Consider the following 17,912-nt stretch of genomic DNA (forward strand, 5'->3'; position numbering starts at 1 on the left):
TGGTCTTTTTAAAAAAATTTTATTTATGTAACAGAGAGAGAGAGAGAGAGAGCACGAGCCAGGGGGAGTAGCAAAGGGAGAAAGAGAAGCAGACTCCCTGCTGAGCAGGAAACCTGATGTGGGGCTTGATCCCAGGACCTCAGGATCATGACCTGAGCCGAAGGCAGATGTTTGACTGAGCCACCCAGGTGCTCCAACTCTATCATAATATTATCTTAAGCAATATGGACAGCTGGACATACAGCACATTATATTAGTCCACTATATTGATGCATTGTGTTAATCTTGTCAATAAGACTAGATGACCAGGAAATGGTATTTGGAGGCCTTAGAAATATACTCCAGAAGGTGGGAGATAAACCCATAGAAAATAAAGAGTCTGCTCCATTAGTGATATTTTTAAGGCAGGATTTCTCAACTGTGGCACTATTGACAACCTGTGCCAGAAAATTTCTAGTTTTGGGGAGCTGTGCAATATACGATGTTGTGCAGTATCCCTGACCTCTAGATGCCAGTAATTTCTCCCTTTAAGTTGCTCTAGGTGTTACAGTCCAGTTTAGGGAGACAGACACACAGAAATAGTGGTAATACAAAGTTATTACTTAGAGGTCTGTGGCATTTCAGGAGCATGGCAAAGCATGCAATCTAAATCTCACTCCTAGGGTGAGATTCCTGGGTGGAGTGACACTGGGCCAGTCTGACAGGATGAGGAGAAGTTGGCCAAGTGAAAGAGGGTAGAGGAAATGGGAGTGGAAATAGGAAGGAGGACCTCTAGGCAGAGAATAGAGTTGTGACAACCAAAAATGTCTCTAGACTTTGCCATGTATCCCTAGGAGACAAAATCATTTCCAGCTGATAACTACTGTTTTAGGGGAATAGTGGCTTGGGGCATGCCTGGACATCCCCTCCAAAGTAAAGGACAAACTAATGCATCTTGTATCCCTATCACTAAGAAGGAAGCACTATGCTCAGTAGGTCTCTTTGGGTTCTGGGTGCCATCAAAAATTGCTGGCTTTGTACTGTAGCTTTTGTCACTGTTATTGACAACTTGTTGACTCTGGTACCTGCTGACAACAGAGCACCTGTCATTGACCAAGGACCCTAGTCTGCCCAATATTCCTTACCCTCCTTCATAAATCCTACTATTTCTCTGATTCTTATATACCACCTTCCTCTACCTCCTACCAATTTCTTAATTCAGCTAGTGACAACAGTTAGCCTAAGGTGAATCATTAATGACAATATTTCTGCTTTTTCTCCATGTACATCTATCATGGAGAATCCAGTAGCAAAATTTATGTGGCTGCTCCCCCTGTATTAGCTAACAGAGGCAGTATAGAGGAGGAAAGTTTGGAAGATATATTCATTCAACATTCATTCATTCATTTATTCAACAATGTAGTAGTACTGCAGGTACCCGTGGTACCATCTTGTCTCATGCCACCCCTTATGTCACTCTGGACACATACAGACCTCAAGCTCATTCCCACCTTGGCACATTTGCACTTGCTATGTCTGGAATACTCTTCTCCCCAATCCTCATTCCCTTTCTGTTCATATTATCCTTCCATCCTGCCCCCTCTCCCCTTATTCTGCTTTTTCGTCATAGTATTTGATAGTACCTGAAATTACACACACACACACACACACACACACACACACACACACACACATTCTTAATCTCTCTCCCTCAAAGAATCCAAACTCCACGAGGACAGTGTCTTGTTCACCACTGTATTCCCAGAATCTAAAATAATGTTTGGTAATTCTACTACTGGGTACTTACCCAAAGAGTACGAAAACACTAATTCTAAAAAGTATATGCACCCCTATGTTCACTGCAGCCTTATTTACAATAGCCAAAATATGGAAGCAACCCAAGTGTCCATCAATAGATGAATGGATTAAAAAAGTAGATGAATGGATAAAGATGTGTTGTATATATACAATGGAATATTACTCAGCCGTAAAAAGAACGAAATATTGCCATTTGCAACAACATGAATGGATCTAGAGGGTATAATGCTAAGTGAAATAAGTCAGTCAGAAAAAGACAAATGCCATATTTCATTCATATGTGGAATTTAAGAAACAAATGAACAAAGAAAAAAATATGAACGAAAAACCCCCAGACTCTTAAATATAGAGAACAAACTGGTGGTTACCAGAGGTGAGGTGGGTGGGTGATGGGTGAAATAGGTGAAGGGGATTAAGGGTACACTTATCATGATGAGCACTGAGTAATGTATAGATTGTTGAATCAGTGCACTGAAACTAATATAACACTGTATGTTAATTATACTGGAATAAAAAAAGAATAAGTGATAGCTAAATCACAAGTTATAGAAGATTGTAACTAGGATGATTCTGTTTACATAAGTGTTTAAAAAACAAGGAAAATCAAACAACATACTTGATGATTACATACACATGTAGTAAAAGTATAAAGAAGTACAAGGGAATAATTAACACAAAATTCAAAACAGTGGATATTTCAAGTATGACTGATAGAGCTATAATTGAGGCAAGGCATAATGGAATCAGCACACAAAAGATTGATAATGCTCTTACATAGCAGCTGCATGGGAAATTGTAATGTATATACTCTTTGTGTATACAATGTGCTCCATAATTAAACTTAAAAAATAATGTCTGGTATACAATAGGTCCTCATTAAATATTAATAGGTCCTCAATAAATATTTTTTGAATGAATGAATGGTGAAATTTACCTTTGGCATTTATTTTTTTTTTAAGATTTTTTTATTCATTTGAGAGAGACAGAGCGAGAGCACGGGCAGGGGGAGGGTCAGAGGGAGAGGGAGAAGCAGACTCCCCACTCAGCAGGGTGCCCGATGTGGGCCTCAATCCCAGGACTTTGGGACCTGAGCCAAAGGCAGATGCTTAACCAACTGAGCCACCCAGGTGCCCCTGCCTTTGGCACTTATATCAATCAGGTTTTAACTGAAGAAACAGACCACCAGGAGATACATATTAAGAGATTTATTGCAGGGAATTGCTTTATGCAGTTGTGGACACTGGCTAAGAAAGTCCAAAATCTAAAGGGCAAACCATCAGTAGGGGCAGGGTGGAATTCTCCAGCACAGGATGAAGTTGCTATCCACAGGTAGAATCTCTTCTGCATCAGAGAAGCCTAAATTCTGCTGTTAAGGTATTTCAACTGATTGAATTAGATCTACCCAGCAGCTAATCTAGGACAATTTCTTTTAGAGTCAATTATTGTGGACTTAAAGCACATCTACAAATACCTAGGTTGGTATTTGTTTGAACAACTAGGGATTGTAGCTTAGCCAAGTTGACACATTAGAAGACATCACAGCATTCCAGACACCTAATACTTCTTTCTGTGCCACAATCCCTTAGTTGTCTGGGACACGTACTCAGACTTGATTTATATGTGCTTTGAATCTCCATATTTCACCATTATGAATCAAAGAGAGCTCTTAGTTGACTTTTAACTAGAAAAAGAAGCTAGTTAATGAATTCACACTAAGATGTTAATATACTGCTGTTCTGTTCTAGTTAGGACTGGAATAGTTGGAAGAAAGAGAAATCTACCCAAGTTAGTTCAAGAAAAGCAGTACTATTTATTTATTTTTTAAAAGATTTTATTTATTTGAGAGAGAGAGAGGGAAAGCAGGAGCAGGAGGGGAGGGTAGAAGGAGAAGCAGACTCCCCGCTAGGCAGGGAGCCCGAATCAGGACTTGATCCCAGGACCCTGGGATCATGACATGAGCCAAAGGCAGATGCTTAACCGACTGAGCCACCCAGGCACCTGAAAAGCAGTACAATTTAAAGAATGGGTCGCTAGAAGGTTAGGGCTGGAGATAGTTCTGGATTTAGGGTAGCTGTGGGGACTTGAGGAGCAGGAATTTGTGATCCCTCAGTCTCATGTCATTAAAGTGACATTTTTCTTTGATTCTTTCTGTTTCAATAGCAACCAACAAGTTCCTTTCATACTTCTAGTTCAAATTTCCAAGAGAAGGAATCTTGGCTTAGCCAAAAACTTCTATTTCTATGGGTAGAAATGTCCTGTGTTCCAGACCAGGTTCTAGGTAGCTGACCAAGTGCCTATCTCTTCCAGGAGAACAACCCAGTGCTGTTTCCCTGAGCAGAGAGTTTGGTCAGGTAGGTTGAAGCTAGAAGGGAAAGTCAGGCATGACAGGCACACTGACTGACATATTTAGAACGTTGTCTCAAGGTTATCTTTTATTTAACTGAGTAATGCATTAAATTTTCAGAAATAAGATTCTGTAGTTTTAGAACTTAAGGCATAACTGAAAGGGAGACAGAAAGTTTTGGATTTTTGGCCTTGGGTAGGTAGAGTCTGATATTCCTTTGATATAGGAGGCTTCTAGGAAACATTACACATCAAGATTGTGGGCCATTAATCCATAACAGTCCTTTTTTTACCTCAGAAAACATGGGCTTGTGGGTACCTGGGTGGCTCAGTCGGTTAAGCGTCTGCCTTTGGCTCCGGTCATGATCCCAGCATCTTGAGATGGAGCCCCACATTGGGCTCCCTGCTCAGGGGGGAGTCTGCTTCTCCCTCCTCCTGCTCTTGTGCTCTTGTTTTCTCTCTCCCTCTCAAATAAATAAATAAATAAATAAATTAATTAATTAAAAAAATCTAAAAAAAAAGAAGAAGAAATGATGGGCTTGATAAAACTGTCAGTGGTTTTCCTGTAGCACAGAACTTTAAGGCCTATTTTATAGTTTCATCCCCAAAGGTGATTTGAGCAAGTTACAGCTAGCATTTAACAATCTGCAAAATTATTATATCTTGTTTTTTGTCCAGAAAAATTATGTATGCTTGCTACTTGGCAATATTTTTTTGAGACTCAGAAAAGCCAGCCTCCAAGTACCCCTGATAAGAAAAGGAATGGGGGGGGGCACCTCGGTGGCTCAGTCGGTTAAGTGGCTGCCTTTGGCTCAGGTCATGATCCCAGGGTCCTGGGATCGAGTCCCACGTCGGGCTCCTTGCTCAGCAGGGAGCCCGCTTCTCCCCTGCCTGCTGTTCCCCCTGCTTGTGCTTGCTCTCTCTCTTTCTCTCTCTCTGTCAAATAAATAAAATCTTTAAAAAAAAAAAAAGGAATGGGGATGCTTGGCTGGCTCAGTCAGTAGAGCATGTGACTCTTGACCTCAGGGTCATGAGTTCAAGCCCCACATTGGGTGTAGAGCTTATTTGAAAAGAAAAGGAAGGAATTTTCCTTTTAATTGGGTTATATCACTCAAAATTGTCTAGGTTATAAAAAGAACAGATCACCTTTTCTAATTTTTGAAACAAAAAACTTCACCAGAAAAGGGCAGGAGATGTATTTTAAGTGGTATCTGAACATTATTTATTAATATTGAAAGTGGAAAGTAAAAGGTACTTATTGAAAAACCCTTGTTACTTATTGTCTGAAAATCCAAGTCATTGTTTTATTAAAGACAAATTAGCCTTTAGAAGAAGACTAAAAGAAGGAAATCTCCATTGATCTTTGGCAAATTTTTTCATATCTCATTATCCCATATATGTCTTTGCCCTACAAAAGTTAACTCAATACCTAGTAACCTAGAGAAACACAAAGGACATGCTTTGCACATGCTTTGCACATGCTTTTCATTTCATTTTTTTTTTTTTTAGTTTATTTTTAGAAATCTCTACACCCAATGTGGGGCTCAAACTTATGACCCTGAGATCAAGAGTTGCATACTCTTCCAACTGAGCCGACCAGGCACTCCATCTTTAATACATTCTTTTTTTGTGTGTTTATAAAAATATGTGCTCATAGCAGATGCTTAACCGACTGAGCCACCCAGGCGCCCCATGGATGGATTTTTTTTATATTGTTGATTCTTGGTGGATAATAACACCCTTCTGTAATTCCTTATTTCCCATTCATCCTTTTTTCCTTTCATTATTTTAAAATATGCTATTTTGTATACCTAAAAGAATATATGTAATCTATGTGTAGGTTATAAACCATGTAAGGAATATCTGTGGGCCCTCTGCTAATCCAGGAACTAGAGTTTACCAATAATTTGTATAATAATCTACATGTTCTTCTCTCTCATCCCCTTCCTCCCCCAACTACTGTTTAACCTAAATTAAAAATTGAAAATTTTATCCCATCAAATTGATTTTTTCATTGATGCTAATATTTTTGTTACTGAAGTTTCTAAGTATTTGTGTTGTGACTCTACCACACAGCCAGATGAACTGTTTTCTTTGTGATAGCTCTAACCTTAATCCTGTTTAATCTGTTTTCCTAGGCTGCTTCCTGTACCAACTTACCTTCTAAGTTATGTTCTTTTTCATTTCTGAAGTCCAAGGCCAGTGTGACAGTTCAAAATTACCCTAGTGTAATTGATGCATAGAAAAAAAAGACAGCCATATTCGGACCTTTTTACAAATTCCTGATTTAAGAATGACATTAGGATTAAGAGAGGCATTTCATCAGTGTTAATGCTGACGATCAGTGGTTTTCTAAGAACCTATAAAGTTAAAAGGCTTTAAAAGGGTGGCAAAGCTCCTCCTGTTTAATAACTTAAATTATATATATATATATAAAAAATCCCGCCTTAGTTTTTCTCTCATTTCTTAAATGGGATTAGCAACAACTTGCCCACGTTACTGGTTGTGAGGTGCAACAGTCTTTGGAAATAACGTTGTAAACAAAACTCCTACCCAAATGGTAATTATTAAAAAGAAAGAAAAATGACCTTGAATTTCTGTGCGAAGGATGTGACTGTTATATGACTGTTTCCACAACTAACCACCGGAACAGCTGAGACAGATGCTAAGGAAAGCTTTCCGTCGGGCACCAAGACACCTTCCGGTCGATTTGGGAAAAGGGAATTGACGGTCTGAGGTTTCTTCCATCCGTGAAACCCGTAGTGTTTCTTACAGTAACTATTAACTGTCCTCGCACAATCCACTTTCCTCCAGGGCAAAATTACTCACTTTAAAGGCACCAATTTTTGCCTAGGCCTTTTTCCGTGCCACCACGAAAACCGCCTCCGGGCCCAGTCCTGGCTCCCCCCCCCCCCCACAATGCATCTCTCTGTTCCATCTAGGTGGCTCCTCTGTCACGTGTCACCGACGGAGCGCGCTCCCGCTTGGCGCATGCGCAGAGAGCATTCCCCAGCTATTTTTCTCCGTGGCAGCGGCGGCGAGCGGAAGTCCTTGGGAGCGCCAGTTCCGTCTGTGTGTTCGAGTGGACAAAATGGCGAAGATCGCCAAGACTCACGAAGGTAAGCCCTCTTCCTATGGTTATGTGTCTTCTCTGCTGCCTAGCCTGCCAAGACTCTATTTTCCTAGGTTTTTGCCTCGCTCTGTGGTTTTTTTGGTGGGGTGCTGCGCCCGCGCTTGGGGGTCCCGGTCGTCTCCTCATCTCTAGCGGCGCAGGCCACTGCCCCACGTAATGGCGTCCTACTCATACACCGCTGGCAGGCGCTTTGTTCCGTGTTTGGGTCTTGTTCCTTCAGAGTTGCTTCTCTTTTCTGACCAGAAGGCCTCGTTCAAACGGCTCGCCAACGAGGAGTCCAGGGCAAGGGATCGGGGAAACGGGCGTGGAAGCCAAAAGTCTCACTCGCCTCTCGGAACTGTTGTCCGCACAGTTTGTGCATAGCAGAGTCAGGAAAGCATTGAAATACGGCAACCGATTCTCAGGCAACCCCAGATCGAGTTTAGCCTAACCGAAGCCCATTCCTCTTAATCTTGGCTAATTTATGTGTCTTCAGGCATCTAAAATACTTCGTTTTGTTGTTTTTTTATACGAAGTGATTTGGGAATAAAGTCTAGTGGTTTTTCTTCCCTTGATCAGTTGTATTTGGTTTTTTTCCTTTGGAGACTGATTATTGGTGGAAGGAAAGGCACATGATTTTTATTAATGGCCAAAGCTTTCGAGGTACTTGGTCGTTTTATGGAATACGGAGAATACAAAATTAGGAAAATGTTGAGAATAGGCCGGAGTCCTTTAGGGAGTATCCAGTACCCAGAAATGGCAGGAAATAGGGTCGCTTCAGAAAAGATGCGGCATGGGAATTTGGAGGTGCATTCCTTGATTTCTGACGTGGAATTTGAAGTGTTCATCAAACACGAGGCTTCCAAGAGTCACTTTTATTTCACTCGTCGTTTCCAAGTGCCTAGCTCAGTATAAGTCTGTGAAGTAACACAGAGTAAGGCCGTCAGAAGTTTTCCAGGCTAATGGGGAAACAGATGTGTATACGTTTTTCATTCTTTTATGAGGCAAATTAATGCTTAAATAGAAATACAAGCAATATGTCGGGATCCTGGGTAACGGAGTGATTAATTTGTGCTTAGGACTATTTCATAGAGGAGATGACGTGTCCCTTGCCTAAAAGGATCAATCCGTTTTAAATTAGGGGAGCACATTTGAGCCTGAGAGAACATCTTGTGAGAGGCAGGGAGTCGTGAAAAGTGTGTTTGAGTAGTGAACTGTGGCGCTGCAAGGAGGGAAAATGTAGACGAATCTGGAAAGGTTGATTGGGACCAGAATGTGAATGACATCAAATAATTGTGTTACCCACTAGAACTGAAGTCCAGCTTTCTGCAACTTCTGAAACATGCTAATTAATTGGCAATGACTTTAATATTCTTCTTATTCTTGGCAGGTATTTAGATTTAAACACTGTTTTAACCCTGAAGGTTTTTTTAGGCACTTACTCTTCTGTCATTAGACTAACTCGGACATACCTTTTGCAAAATAGTTAGAAAATGTAAAGATGTTGCTATTCTTGTTTGTTCAGGAGTAGATTGTTCATTTGGGGCATTCTGTGGCTTTGATTACTTGTTTATTGTTATTTTATCATAAGATACTTTTGGACAGGAGAATCAAAGTTTGGATCAGTTTTCCTGCTTTTTTTGAAACCCAGTTAAAAAGCTTTGGTCTATAGAAGATTGAAATTCACTGGCCAAATTTGCTATTTTATTTGGAATCATGCTGTCAATATGAATTAACTGATGCTGTAAAGAAAGCGTAGGAGTAATCATTTAATATTGGGGCGCTGTGTACAAGACACTGTCCATCATTGTGAATATAAGATAGAAGATGATAAATGTTCAGTGGAAGTACACCGTTAATAATTATATAGTTTCTTACTCCCTCATAATATTTTTCTTTTCTTTTCTTTTCTTTTTTAAAGATTTTATTTGTTTATTTGACAGAGAGATACAGCAAGAGAGGGAACACAAGCAGGGGGAGTGGGAGAGGGAGAAGCAAGGCTTCCTGAGGAGCAGGGAGCCCGATGTGGGGCTTGATCCCATGACCTGAGCCGGAGGCAGATGCTTAAAGGACTGAGCCACCCACGCTCCCCCCTCATGATATTCTTTTTAAAGACCTGTAGTCCTTTATGGTGCATCTCTGTTTCGCTTAATAAGTCGTCTCTGAAAACCTGGAGCAGAATTCTTGGTGGGGTTTCTTTTTTTCTTTTTGGTGCTACTATAGCAATTAATAAATATTATATTAGACTATTTCATTGTGTTAAGGTTTTCTCATCCACTTTGAGATTGTTGTGTATAGGAACTATATCTTGGTATCCCCGGTACCCAGTGCCTAATGGGTACTGAATATTAACATTTATTGAGAGATTATATTGGAAATATTAAAAGTTTCACAGGAAGAGGTCGCTTAAACTGACTTGTGAATGATTGGCTAGGTTTGGATACATTGTTTGGCTGAGATAGGTGGGAAGTAGGACTTATTAATATATTGGGGACCTTCTGAATTGAGAGGAAGAAATATTAGGTTAGCATCAGATTAAAGAAGACTTTGAACACTGAGCTAGATATGACTTGGCTCTCCAGTGACTACAGAATAAAGTGCCTTACTCCTCCCAGGTGGCAAGTTACTTCTGCGTTTTAGGAAAGTCATTGTTTGCAGTGTGAAGAATGACAGTAAGACCAACAATTCTTTTAAGCTAGTGAAGTAGTTGATAGGAGAACTTGAGTTTGAACCTCACTGGAGTGACTTTTACATTTTTAAAAGTTCACATAGTACTTGTTTTATTTTTGTTTTAGAGTTGTCCATCACGTTGCTTTTTTTTAAAGCTATATATATTTTTTAAGATTTTATTTATTAGAGCGAGAGACAGAGGGGGCTCGAGCAGGGGGAGGGGCAGAGGGAGGGAGAGAAACCAACTCCTTGCTAAGCAGGGAGCCCAATGTGGGGCTTGATGTGGGGCTCGATCCCAGGATCCTGAAATCATGACCTGAGCGGAAGGCTGATGCTCAACTGACTGAACCACCCAGGCGCCCCCATCATGTTGCTTTTTTAAGTAAAGACGATTATATAATCTTTTTATCCTAAGTAATGTTGCTTGTAAAGACTTTATTGTGTTTTGTAATTTATTTTTAAAGTAATGGGTGCATCAGTAATTTTTACTTGAATTTTGTGAATTAAATAATACTGTATTCAAACTGAAGGAGGTTATTGTTCTATCCTATATGTTCTTTTCACAGGTTATTAGTTCCCATCATTGAGCCAAACTGATAACTGTTTTTTTTATGCTGTCTTACTCCTTTTGAATATTTGTTTCTTTTTTTTTTTAAGATTTTTTAAATTTATTTGACAGAGAGAGACACAGCGAGAGAGGGAACACAAGCAGGGGGAGTGGGAGAGAGAGAAACAGGCTTCCTGCGGAGCAGAGAGCCCAGTGCGGGCGGGGCTCGATCCCAGGACCCCGGGGACCATGACCTGAGCGGAAGGCAGACGCTTAACGACTGAGCCACCCAGGCGCCCCTTTTTTGAATATTTCTGTTAGGATCAGCCCTTAACCTCCTCTTTAAGCAGCCTGATTGTTTATTATCCTGGTGGCTTACATTTTCCAGTATTGAAGTCTACAAAGAGCTAGACTGGTTCACATCAGTAAAATCTTTTGGACCTTTCTGCATATTAAGTTGTGTCAAGTGTATACAATTATTAATGTGCATAATCTTGCTATCCGCAGTTCACATATTGTTGACTTTGACAAACAAGGAAACACACTCTTTTTCCTCTTGGAATGGGGAAAATGGATTATCCTAAAATCTCATATATTGGCTTGTTTTGCCACTGTCTCTTGAATGGATTTTTGGGGGGGATCACAAAGCTGAAAAAGGTTTTTTCCCTAAATTTTTGCTTTTAGAATGTCTGGAATAGTCATCGTATTCTTCATTTTCTGAAATTTTTATTTTTCTGTGCTAAGAATACTTACTGTTTTGGTTTTGTAGACTTCTAGCGTGAATGTTGCTAGTAAAAATAAAAAGGAAAGCAAATTGCTTAAAGATTCTGAAAAAGATTTTCTTTTCTGTGTAATTATTTAAGAGTTGACTTAAGTAGTGCTAATTAGCGATTAATAACTTAGGAATTGACACCTATAGTGTTCAGTAAAATAATTTACCACCATAGTTAGTTTTGGGGCTTTGTTTAAGGAAAAGGATGAAAGTTGGGATACACAATATACTTGCTATTTTCTGGATGTCTTTTAGAGGTGTCATATGTGAGAAATCCTTGCTCACAACTTGATTCTGCCTGTTGGAGAATAGATAACACTTATGAACCAGACTAAGGTGTCAGTAAGTAACATCCAGGGGCTGTGCCTCTGTAACATATAATGAACGGTGATTAGAACATTCAAAACCATCCAAATTAAAAATGAGGAATAAAAAGACACATCAAGGAGGAGAAAATGCTGCAAGCTGGATTAGCATTATCTGGGGCATGGAAAAAAGAAAAGGCACGGAAGTAGAAACCAGTAGAGAGACAGAATCAGTGGGGAGCAGTTAAACAGTTGCATCAGATGTGACCAGTGGTGTTTTGTATCAGAGTTTTATATTTAGGTCTTAGTGTAAATTATAAACATAGGTTGGGGCGCCTCGGTGGCTCAGTTGGTTGAGCGACTGCCTTCGGCTCGGGTTGTGATCTCAGGGTCCTGGGATCAAGCCCTGCATCGGGCTCCCTGCTCAGCGGGGAGCCCGCTTCTCCCTCTCCCTCTGCCTGCTGCTCTGCCTACTTGTGCTCTCTCACTGTGTGTCAAATAAATAAATAAAGTCTTAAAAAAAAATAGATGTTGCCCATCTTTTAAAAGACCCCCAGTTCTGCATATTCTTTTGAAGTCACACTCAACTCCCAGTTAAAACGTTTGATGTATTTATGTCAAAAATGTTTGTCATTTTAGGGGCACCCGGGTGGCTCAGATGGTTAAGCGTCTGCCTTCGGCTTAGGTTATGATCCCAGAGTCCTGGGATCAAGCCCCACATCGGGCTCCTGACTGAGCGGGGAGCCTGCTTCTCCCTCTCCCTCTGTCTCTCCCCCTACTCTCTTTCTCTCTCTCTGTGTCTCAAATGAGTAAATAAAATCCTTTTTAAAAAAGTTTGTAATTTTAATATTTATCACATTTTTTCTGATTATAAAAGGAATGTAATTTTTAAGAAAACGAATGGAAATCATTTTTGAATGAATTGAGATATCAAGTGGACTAGCTCACAGATTTTATTAATTCACACTGTTAATTAATGTCAATCTTCTAGGGAAGGATTTGTTCTCTGATAGTTGAAAGCATTCCTAGGATCAGAAATCTCCTTCGAAAAGAGAGGAATTTCAATCAAATAATGACATTTATTTTCTGTAGGTCATTGAAGGAAATTTAGTTTTGAAATGTACGTTTATATCTTAACGTTTATTAGGATTTTACCATCATTTAGCAAAATAAATAAAACTAGAATAGGAACAGTAATAACGAAGATTGAGAAGAATTGGGACTTTTAAGATTGAAGATATTTCATAAAAGGGCTAAAAAAAATTCTCTTTACATCCAGCAGAGGACTCCATTTCAGAGGAGAGAGCTTTTTTCTGTTGCATGGGATCAGAGGCCTTGGTTTCAAGGGGCTAGAAGAAGAACCAAGAATGAGAAAAAAGGGCAAAACTTAAGAGAGCCATGCTTATATACTTTTTAAACTTTTTATTTTTTTAAGATTTTGTTTGTTTATTTGACAGAAAGAGGGAGAGAGAGAGCACAAGCGGGGAGTGCAGGCAGAGGGGTAGGGAGAAGCAGGCTCCCCACTGAGCAGAGAGCCCGATGCAGAGCTTGAACCCAGGACACTGGGATCATGACCTGAACCGAAGACAGATGCTTAACCGACTGAGCCACCCAGGCGCCTCTTTTTTTAACTCTATTGAAAACTGCAAACGTACAAAAATAGAGTAGTGAAATGAACCCCCCCCCCCCATGTTGCACCTATACCTAGCTTCAAAGTTATAAACATGGGCCCACTTTTGTTTAATCTGTGTTTGGTCCCTTCACCCTTCCCATTATTTTGAGGCAAATACCAGGCATATTATTTTATCCATATATTTTTCAGTGTGTATCTCTAACACGTAAAACTTTTTAAAAATACTCTTATTGCACCTAAAATTAATAGTTCAGTTTTATTGATTGCCTTATAAAAAAATTTTTCCCAGTTCGTTTGAATCAAGTTGCAGATAAAGTCCATATATCACTTAGTCTTAAATCTTTATATTCCTCCTCCATCTTTCTTTTTCTTTGCAATTTATTTGTTGCAGCAGCTTTGTCCTGTAGAGTTTCCTATAGTCTGCAGGAACAGGGGAAGAGGGCAAAGAAAATACCCACGACACCTTCTTAGACTCTCCCACCACTACTGCTGCAATTAAGATGTCTGGAGACCCACAAACAAGGGAAGTGCCAAGAAAATTATTGGCTTTAGGAATGAACACGGTTCTGAAATCATACTTTAGGGTTAGGTTGGACCAGCCATGGCAAGGAAATCTTGACAAAGGATTTGCAAAATCAGGTGCCCCTCCCCCTATAATTTTAATGGCAATGAATGTACTCTCACAGTTCTTACATAGATATTCCTATCTGAAATAGTTTTGCTTGAGTCGTTGTGATATTCGTACCTTAAAATAGGAATACCACCTTGAGAAAAACCTCATTCTCGACAGTTTACCCTCAAGGCTCCTCCTTTAGTAAGGCTCTTGCAGACTCTCCGATACTTTTAGCGCACATGTAAACACGTGCGCATATGCGAGCAGTGGGTGGGGAAGAGGGAGAGGGAGGGAGATAGAGTCCTAAGCAGACTCTGTCCTGAGCATGCCCCACTAGGGGCTTGATGCCACGACCCCAGTCGCGATGTGAGTGGAAACCAAGAGTCGGAGGCTTAACCAACTGAGCCACCCAGGTGCCCCTAAATACAAGTGTAATACTTAACTAGTACTTTGATTTCTTGTCTAAGACATTTTTTTTTTTTTAATTAAACCAGTACTAGACTGCCAACTCTGGGGATTTGAAGGATGACCCATAACTTCAGTTTTAAGATTCCAAATCTGCTCTCAAGATAGGGAATTCCTACTTTGTTTTTAAGTTTTCAGCATCAGTAACTGAGTGTCCTATATATGCTCCCACTCCATAGATTTTACTGAAGATGGGAGGGTTGTGTGGGGAACAGAAGTGAAGCGTTCATCTGGAAAATCAGATAATTTAGAAATAGACATTAGATATATCTGACTCCTGATAACCCCCCTTTTAACGCCATAAAGCTGGAATTTTATTGATCTCACTTATCCCAGCTCCCAGCTGTTCTTCATTTTACTTGTTCTTTTAATTTCCTCCATTTCATCTCTCAAAATGATTCTTCCTGTTATATGGAATAATTCAGCTCTCTTCTGTTCTCAAACTTACGTAAGTAAACCCACCAAAAGGACTTTAAGTTTTTTATAAAATTAAACATACACCGCTTTAAGACCCAGCAGACTAGATACTAATCTATAAGACTAGGTATTTACACGAGTACTATTAAATCCCATGTTTACATAAAAACCTGTACATGAATGTTCTATAGCAGCCTTATTTGTAATCTTTACAAACTGCAAGCAACCTGGATGCTGTAGTACATTGGAATACTACTTGATAATGAGAAATATTAATACACGCATCAAGAAGACTAGAATATTTATGGGTTCACATGGATTAGAGTGCCAGCTCTTGGCAGTCTTAACGTGTGGCCATGAGGAGGTCCTAGTCTCTTGTCCAGTCACTAGCAGACAGTATCCATTTTTCTTTATCTTCACATCTGAATGTCTCAACTACAGGGAGTCTGAATTGGAAAGGGATTAGGGAGGAACAGAGGATTTATTCATGTTGGTTATAATTGAAGTAGGAAGAGATTAGCATGAACATTTCCTCCTTCCTCTGTCTCTTCAAGTCTTTTATTTAACATTTTGGACTTCTGGTTATTTTTGGTGTCTTCCCTCATTTTTTTTTTTTCTATTGTTGCTAACAAATCTTACACATTTGTTGTCAGAAATGATCTTTAGTTTGTATATCAGAAAGTGCAGGAATACCTGCATACCAGTAGCTATAATTTGTGTGAGACAGCTTTGAAAATAAGAAATTAGAGACAGCTTAGCCTTTCCCAGAGATGCAAAATGTTTATAAAATTTGGAAAAGTTACTTTTAATGACTTCTACAGATTGAAAGTTACTTTTTAATTATGAAATAGTGTAACATACAGAAGAGTACAGGAAAAAATATAATGAACCCAATGTAATCCCATTGCTCAGATATACTGGTTCTTAATATTTTGCCGTATTTGTGCCACAGATTTTATTTTGTAAACAAAATATCACAGTTACCTTGTTTATAAATGTAATAAAATAATATTGAGTTTTCTAGTTTTTAATTTTGTCATTTGCATAACTGCTGAGTGTTGTGGAAACTGTTGTCTCAGTTTTGTGGGTAATGTGACGTTTGTGTAAATGTGCTGCAGTTTACATTGCATAAACGACCCACGAGCTTTTAGACTTTTTATCATAGTTTCAAGCAGATATAGCACCTGGTTTGCATGTAAACATTGAACTATACAACTTGTAGAAATTAAGTAATGAACTCTCTTCAGAATTAATTGACTACAAAGAGCTGTCTAGCCCCTAGGTAATTTTGTTGCTGAATTTTATTTAATAGGAATCCAGTCATGATACAAGGCTTTTTATACAAACAAATTGGATATTTTGAGTACTTTTGTAATTAGAAAACTCTGTTGCCAGTCCTTACATAAAATCAGTAGGTAAGATTCAGTAGATGAAAGCAGTTCCTGAATAAATATATTATCCAAATAAAGGACTAGCTGCTGAAAACTTGGACTGGAAATCCTTTCAAAGGAAAATAAAACTGTGATGTATTAATGTGTGTGTGGAGGAGGAGAGTAAACTGCACAATATGTATGGTATGATGCAGTTTTTTTGAAACAACACCCCTTTCCTATTTTTGGTGGTGGTGGTGGTTCTGTATGAGCTAGAAAAAAGTATAACATGTCCTAAATTGGAAATTTTGGTAAGGGCAGGCCGGGGCTGGAAGTGGAGAGTTTCCTGGGGTGTTTGTTGCTAATGTAGAAACCTGGGCTCTTCAGTTGGTGATTCCAACTTAATGTATCTGAGGCCTGGATTCAGTCCTTGTAACAGGGCCCCAGGTGATTTCAGTGTAGGTTGTTAGTAGACTAGACTGATGCTGTAGAGGGGAGATTGCAGATTATTTGGCTGGCCTCATTTACCCATTAGTGTGTCCTGTCTGGATCCTGATGGCAGTAGCATATGTGGTCCAGTGAAAGAACCTATTTACTTAAAAGTGGGATCCATGCATCTAGTGTTTGTTTTTAAGCCTCAAACATTTCAGAAATGCAAATGTTCAGAAAGAAAAAAAATATGAAGACTTAATCTCCATTCACCCCTTAGCCAGTCTTGCTAACCACTCTGGTTTCTTCTGTATTTCAGGGCAAAAGATTCTTGGGGTGAGGGAAGGGACCAAATGTGGATTTAAAACTTTTAAAAAATACACTTCAAACAGAAACAAAAGTAGAATAGTAAAATAAACAACCCAGCTTACATGAGGATATTTCTGTTTGTGATTGATCATGGTGGGGACCCCTGGCTACCTGGGCTGCTGTAACAGTTTTGAGGGGAGAGATGCTGGAAAAAGTAGTAACTGTGGAGATGGTGGTGCTCTGGATACATGATAAGAATTTTGAGATGTGGTTACAAACTGGAGCTGCTCAAGTTCAGTGGTAAACCTGTTCCGTTATTTTGAGTTTCTGAGACTTGCTCCCACTTACTGGGGAAATGTGGTCCACCTGCGCTTTGGACTAGATAATGTTATTACATTTTCTGCTTTAAACCACACCCATCCTGAACTACAGAGGGTTTTCTCCCTTTGCTGAGGGTTTGGGTTGGTTATTTGCATTGTGCCATTTGAATCTTTTTCCTTTTGGTCCTTGCAAACTAGTAAATGAGCTTTTTTAAAGTGCCTAGTGTCAGAGGGTTTTAATTCAGTTGAAGGTAACGAGCTGGCAAGAGTTAATTCATGGAATGCTTAAGTGCTTCATGTTCATTATCTCATTTAATCCTTTAAAAAAACATGTTGTAGGAAACGGGGACACAGAGGTGAAATAACATATTAATTGGTAGAGAAAGCCTTTATTTGAAGGCAGACATTTTGATTCCAGAGCTCAGACTTTTTTTTTTTAAAGATTTTATTTATTCATTTGCGAGAGAGAGAGGGAGAGAACAAGCAGGGGGAGAGGCAGAGGGAGAAGCGGACTCCCTGCTGAGGAAGGAGCCCGATGCGGGACTCAATCCCAGGACCCTGGGATCATGACCTGAGCCGAAGGCAGACGCTTAACCGTCTGAGCCACCCAGGTGCCCTTTCTTCAGACTCTTAATCGTGAAACTAATGTCATGGTGGTTGCAGCCAAACAGGGTAGGGCTCTGAATTCTAGGCTATAAAGAATTTAGACTTTATCCTTTATTTTACTCTTTGGAGTGTGATCCTAGGTGTTTAGGACATCACCTGCGAACTTACTAGGAATGCAGAAACTTGGGTCTGATCCAGGCCTAC

General features: G+C 39.6%; 1 protein-coding gene across 3 annotated transcripts in view; it reads left to right on the forward strand.

Moving 5' to 3' along the window:
- Positions 1-7,155: 7,155 nt before the first annotated feature.
- The window catches only part of SF3B1 (splicing factor 3b subunit 1), a 36,423-nt gene continuing 25,666 nt past the window's right edge, over positions 7,156-17,912 (forward strand). For 2 of the 3 annotated variants that reach the window (XM_028121512.2, XM_088021604.1), the window contains exon 1: positions 7,180-7,259. In XM_028121512.2, the coding sequence (XP_027977313.1) occupies positions 7,232-7,259 (28 nt within the window). In that variant the 5' untranslated portion in view covers positions 7,180-7,231. Of the gene's footprint in view, positions 7,260-17,912 lie in introns of all 3 variants that reach the window. The other variant, XM_028121484.2, reaches the window with a different exon arrangement.

The sequence above is a fragment of the Eumetopias jubatus genome, unplaced genomic scaffold (assembly GCF_037043125.1).
Source record: "Eumetopias jubatus isolate StellerSeaLion01/CBP00866 unplaced genomic scaffold, mEumJub1_p1.0 scaffold_3, whole genome shotgun sequence".
Taxonomy (NCBI): Eukaryota; Metazoa; Chordata; class Mammalia; order Carnivora; family Otariidae; genus Eumetopias; species Eumetopias jubatus.